A 6306-nucleotide genomic window follows, 5' to 3' on the forward strand; every position below is an offset into this window, starting at 1 on the left:
TTTTCTTTTAATATAATATATATAATAAAATAATAAATCAGCCTTCTGAAACATGGAGTCAAGATTCTCATCTCTTCCCTCGTCCTGGCACCCTTGTGAACACCATCACAAATGGATACTCACAGAAGGCTTAAAAGATATTAATGAAAAACTCATGACTCTCTCCAGAGTCCTGAAACAGCTGGAGTGTGACTGGTTATTAAGTAAAAACAATTCACATGTTGGATAAACAATCTCCAAACCACATCCCAAAGCAGCAAAACACAGGAGAAGCAAATCAGATAATTATCATTTTCATTTTTCTCTGAGGCTTCTCAGCTTCCCAGGAAAAGAAATGCTGGCAAAGGGATTTTTCAGAAAATATGACAGTGACACCAGGAGCGGCTCCATGTCGCTCACGTCATGTCAGGGAGGGTTGGGTTGGCCTCAACACATCCAGGTGTCTGTCCAGAGGGGCATCACTGGTGGCACTGAAGTGCTTTAAACTCAACCAAACCATCATTGAGGCATATTCCACTTTTCTTTGGAGAAGGCCATGGGCAGAACCATGGGCACCACGCTCTTGTGTCACTTGGAGCTGATGAGGATGTCTTACTGGGGGCTGAGGATGTCTTACTGGGAGCTGAGGATGTCTTCCTGGGAGCTGCTGAGGGGTCACTGGGAACTGATGGCACTGCCAGGGAAAGGACAGCTCTGCCAGCACAAGGGCAGCCCCAAACCTGCACAGAAAATAACCTGCTGCTCTCCCCACTTGTGTCTGAGCCTCTGGAAATCTCAAGGGCAAAAATAGGTCAAGTTCTCAGTGATGACAATCTGCTACTAGAATAGAGATTCGTTTCTGTTTATTTAGCTTTTCCAGGCAGGGTTTAGGAAGAATAAAGCCTACAATGTTTCTTTTTAGGAGTGTGCACTTTTCCCATTTGTACAGGAGAAAAGCCCAAAATTATACTTAGAAGAGCTGTTATTTTGTAGAGAAATTGCTTGGAATAAGATAATGTGTGAGATAAAAAGATATAAAAAAGGGATATAAAGTACACGAGCAACAAAGTTATTTTAGAGATAACAGTGGAAAGGGATCAGCTGAGGTGTTACACCCTGGATTGTGCTGCAGCAGAATCAAAAGTTACCAAATTCCTTTCTATTCAGCACAGACATGTGTTTATATATAGTTTTCTATTTAAAACAGTTTCTCCCCATCTTCCCATCTTCCCTGTAGGATTCAGTCAAGGATTCAATAAGCAAATTCATGGCCCACGTCCACATCAGTGTCAACGAGGTGTCCCGGCTGTACCTGAGCAACGAGCGCCGCTACAACTACACCACCCCCAAGTCCTTCCTGGAGCAAATCAAACTCTACCAGAGCCTGCTGCTGAGCAAGGACAAGGAGTTAAAGGCAAAAATGGAGCGCCTGGAGAACGGCCTGGAGAAGCTCAAGAGCACCTCTGCACAGGTAAGGACTCCTTGGGGTTGGTTTTCCTTGTTTTTCTTGTCTGGTTTGAGGAAGAGCTTTACAGGGAAGAAATTTGGCATGGATCCTAGCTCTAGTCTGGCTTGAGCTGGGTTTCTGGAGGAGCAGAAGTGATGCTCTGCCCTGGAAAGGAGAATGGAGACGTGTGTGCCCAGTCTCTGCTGTCCGGGAGGTAACTGAAAGATTTCGGTAAGTAAAATGAGATTGGGATCCAGCTGGCTCTGTCATCCTCATTTAATGATTAAATTTCAGCTGTGGTGACAAAACAGCTTAGAAAATACAGGACAGTCAGTGATTTTTGGAGTTGCATCCAGGAAATCTACAAAAACCTCAGCAAGACCCTCTCAAACTAAAGAATGCATGCTGTTAAAATGAGGCTGATGTTAATTTTCCTTTTATTATACTATCTGTCTTTAAGGAGAGCTAACACATGTCTGAAATGCACATCAGTCATCCCAAAATCCCCCAGCTAAAGACTCTCACTGGCACTCTCCTCCCTCTGGTAGTGACTGTAAGTTGTTCTGGGTGTTTCCCAACCCTCTCTGCAGTGACACCTACATCTGTTGCTACACTCCCATTTTGCTCTCCATTTCATATTCTATTAACTCTCACAAATGTTTGCTCACAAAGCTTCTCCAGCGGCAAATGAGGCTCTCCTGGAGCTGCTCTGGAGGAATGCAGGGGGCTTGATGAGGAGGAAGGACTGGCAGGTCCATCCCCTTCCACACATCTGCTCTGGGGGCATCAATCACATCTGTCACACTCAGGGGACACAGCGTGCCTGGAGGTGATGGATGGGCTGGGCTGGTGCTCTCAGTGCTGACATCTCCATCTCCCTTCAAACAGCCTCTGCTCACTGAGCAGGACATGGGGTGGGCACTGCCACGTCCCCTGTGCAGGTTTTAGCATCTCCTTTGGAGGGAAGGGGTAGCAGAGAGCACTGGTGGCACCCACCTGAGTCATGAGGCCGTGCCCAGCACACACCTCACTGCCCAGCACACACCTCACTGCCCAGCATACACCTCACCCCATCACCAAAACTACAGGAAAAATAAAAACCCTCCAACAACACTTTTAGTGTTAGAGAATTGAGGCATTATTATGTTCTGGCCGGGATGTGCAACAGAAATAATTTCATCCACACATAACCTGGGTGTGCAGAGAAAATCATTTCATGGCACATGAATCTTACCAGCTTTTTCACAAACTTTATGCAGTCAAAACACACAGAGATTCACTGGTTCAGTGTTCATTGATATCAAGTTATGGAGTTCTTAATCTTTCGTTTCCTGTTGGTTCCAGATCTCTTCCCCTCTGATGCTAATTATGTTCTCATTACCTCTGATGCTAATTGGGTTCTCATTCTTATTTCTCTTTTCCCAGACCAGGTGTCTCAGACCATGCCAGGGGTGATGTTTGGAGCTGATGGTTGTTATCTTTTCTGTATCTTCTGTGCTATTCCCAGTCTGTTAAGATGTTAAATTCACCAGGCCTTGCGTGGTGGAATAATGCCCTGGAAAGAAACAGAAATTTCCTTCCCCAGGGACAAAGGCAAACAAAACTGATTGAAATTATAAAATTATAAATTTTAAACTTGGTATATTTTCCAACAACCTCACCTTACCCATGCAGGCAATAGCTCTGATGGACCTGTGAGGTGCTACTGTTTTTTCAGGACTCCCCAATAGTGGATAAGGTGGATTAGGTTTATTTTCTTGTGGGAACAGCTAATATGAAATGAATATTTTGAAAACAAGTCCCTGGGTCTGCTGTGACACATGGAAACCCTTCTGTATCCTTCAGGCTTCTCTTCAGTGGGTGCTGTGTGGGCAGGGTTCTCTGCTGAGCCACAGAGCAGTGGTGGGGACTTGGAGGCAATGGGAAGGATGGGAAAATCAAATCCCAAGAAGGATGAAGAGCACAGTGTTGGTGTCTGGTTGCAGTGAGGCTGGGCTGAAAGGTGCCTCCTTGAGCAGGTAATTAAGATGCAGAGCAGTGAGGACAAACATGTCAAATTCAAGTCTAAAATTAGCACTGGGGGCCTAAAATTAAACACATAAATTACCAGATGTGCGCAATAGTCAAAACTGCTGTTGATTTGAAAGCAGAGTGTGGATATTTATCAGTATTGGAAATCATACCAGCATGTTCAATCTTGAACATGGGTTTAAAAGGCTGAACTTTACATTCACCCATGGAAATACTTGGTCCTGGGGCTGAGGAAGTGGAGATTCCTCTCTCACTCAGGTGTGTCACCCGCAGGTTGTGTTGGGAGTGATGTGCTGAGGGAATTTTCACAGTAAAGGTGGAGGAATTTGATCCCTGGCTATCACCTGGCTGTGCTGTAGCTGTGGGGACTGGTGCTCATCCCTGGCATTCTCCAGGGCCCACGATAATTAAGGATGAGGTTTGTGTATTTCTGTAGGCTCAGAGTGGCCTCAGCACGAGGGGCTGTTGTATCAGGAGCTGCAGGTATTTTTTACCTTGCTTTCATTTCAAAATAACCTCTCTGCCTCCTTTCACTGTGGTCCTCTCTACCTCTACCCCTTTCTTTTCTTTCTTTCCTGTGGAGATTTGGACACCTGGGTGCTGCTGACCAACTTTGCTCCTCCAGCAATGTTTTACAAGCGCCTCTCCCTGTGGCCAGTGCATCCTCAGCGCTCAGGGAAGCTGAAGCCTCCTTCCCATTAGGAGATAATGGATTGGGAAGATGTGTGGGATGAGTCATTTGTTTTTCAGAGTGCTGTGTGCCACCGAGAGGTCAGCACCCATTGCTGAGTAATTCTGAGGGTGGCTGTGGTTAATATTGCATCACTGCATTCCAGATTCCAGCCTGCCTGCCGCTATCAATTAATCGCTGACCTTTTGATGTATTTTGTGTTCTTGAAACAAGGCAGGGACAATCAGATAAAATGAGTCTTCTGGGAGCCTGCCCTCCAGGTTTTCTTCTCTTCAATAATTTTTCTCATGCTGTTCTGGTGGTAGGCAAAGGCTTCTCCCTTCCTTTCCCCGATGAAGTCACAGCACATTACCCTTGAATTTCTCATTTGCTTTGCTCTTTGCCTTTCCACCTCACATTACTAATTGCTTATCAGATTGTTCTGCACTCAGGAAGCTGCTCACAGGTTTCTCACGAAATCACAGAATCACAGAATTCTTTGGGTTGGAAGGGATCATGCAGATCATCCTTTTCCCCCCCTGCCATGGCAGGGACACCTTCCACTGTCCCAGGTTGTTCCAAGCCCCATCCAGCCTGGCCTTGGACATTTCCAGGTATCCAGGAGCAGCCACAGCTGCTCTGGGCACCTGTGCCAGGGCCTGCCCACCCTGCCAGGGAAGGATTTCTTCCTGATAGCCAACCTAACCCTGCCCTCCTTCAATCTGAAGTAATTCCCAATTGTCCTGTCACTTCAGGCCCTTGCAAACAGTCCTTCTCCAGCATTGTTGCTTTTTTAAAATCCTGACAAAGTCATTTCCCCTTCCATTGTGCTTGGCAGGGCATTGTGTGTTCCGCGGGGCTGAGCTTACACCTGCTCTTTGTGCTGCTGTTGAGTGCCTGTGGATTTTAATCCCCTGCTTGTTTTGTCCTGGCCCTGTAAACCCCTGGAGCTGCCGTTTGTGTGTGTATCCAGCACACAAAGGCTGATTTCTGGGCAGAAGGTCACAGCCATATCAGCCATCAGCAGAGCCCACTTCAATTTCCTGCAGCCCCCAGACAGCTGGGGCTGAACAAGGAGCTGCTGCTGGGTTTGTCCCAGGGGGGGATTCTGTGAGCCTGGATTTACAGCTGTGCCTTTGTCCTGCTCAGAGCAGTCCCACAGAGCCAGGAGCAGGGGATGGTGATGGATGGAGAGCGTGTGGAGAGCCCTGAAAAGCTGCTCTCCACGTGAAGCCAATGCCAAATGTCAGCAGCTTCAGTTCATGGATTGCAGGCTGTGCTCTCCCTTCTGGTATCAAAATGGTATCACCAAAACCAGTGTCTGCTTCCCTTCCTGTGAGTATTTTTGTGTGGGTAAAGATGTACCCCAGGAGCTCTAAGGGAACCTTTCTGAGCCTGATTTCAGGCAGTGAAAACCTCTGCGCTCTGCCCAGAGTCTGGGTGAGTTCACTGAAATAGGGATTTTACAGGAGGTTTTCTGTCTGTAAGTGACAGCCTGTGTGAGCTTCCCCCTGTGCAAATGCTGCTGAGGGCTCCTGTGTGGGAGCAGGCAGTGAGGAGCTGCCACCATGGCCATACTGGTGGCCTCCTGGCTGCCAGCTCAAGGGGATGTCCCTTCCCAGGCTCGTCTGACATCACATTTAAAGCCCCTTGAACCTCAGAGCTCTGGATTTGTCAGCAGATGCCAACCGCAATTTTTCTGGGGTGAAAATGAAGTCAGGAAGAAGTTCTTCCCTGTGAGGGTGGGGAAGCCCTGGCACAGGGTGCCCAGAGCAGCTGTGGCTGCCCCCTCCCTATCCAAGGCCAGGTTGGACAGGGTTTGGAGTAGCCTGGGACAGTGGAAGGTGTCCCTGCCCATGGCAGAGGAACTGGATGGGCTTTCAGGTCCCTTCCAACCCAAACCATTCCAAGTTTCTGTGATTCCTGCAGGACTGATGGTCTCAGAGCAGGTGCTGCCCCTGGCCTGTGCCTGGGGAGGGCAGGGTGTGCTGCGGTGAGCAGGAGGCTCAGGGAGGTCCTGCTCCAAACCACCTCGTGCCCAGGTTTGCTGCTGGTGAGGCTGAGAAGGTGAAATGTGGCTGAACTGTGGCCTTGTCACCTCCCCAGCAAGGCACAGCAGCTTTGCTCAGGGGGGATGTGACATCAGAGCTCAGGCCCAAAACTGATGGGTTTGGGTTTA

General features: G+C 48.1%; 1 protein-coding gene across 1 annotated transcript in view; it reads left to right on the top strand.

The window, feature by feature from the left end:
- LOC102041309 (dynein heavy chain 9, axonemal) overlaps nt 1-6306 on the top strand; it is an 83113-nt gene that overhangs the window by 2638 nt on the left and 74169 nt on the right. The window contains exon 3 of the mRNA XM_031062688.1: nt 1217-1450. Coding sequence (XP_030918548.1) covers nt 1217-1450 — 234 coding nt within the window. The remainder of the gene's footprint in view (nt 1-1216; nt 1451-6306) is intronic.

This window comes from Geospiza fortis, unplaced genomic scaffold (assembly GCF_000277835.1).
Source record: "Geospiza fortis unplaced genomic scaffold, GeoFor_1.0 scaffold485, whole genome shotgun sequence".
Lineage (NCBI taxonomy): Eukaryota > Metazoa > Chordata > Aves > Passeriformes > Thraupidae > Geospiza > Geospiza fortis.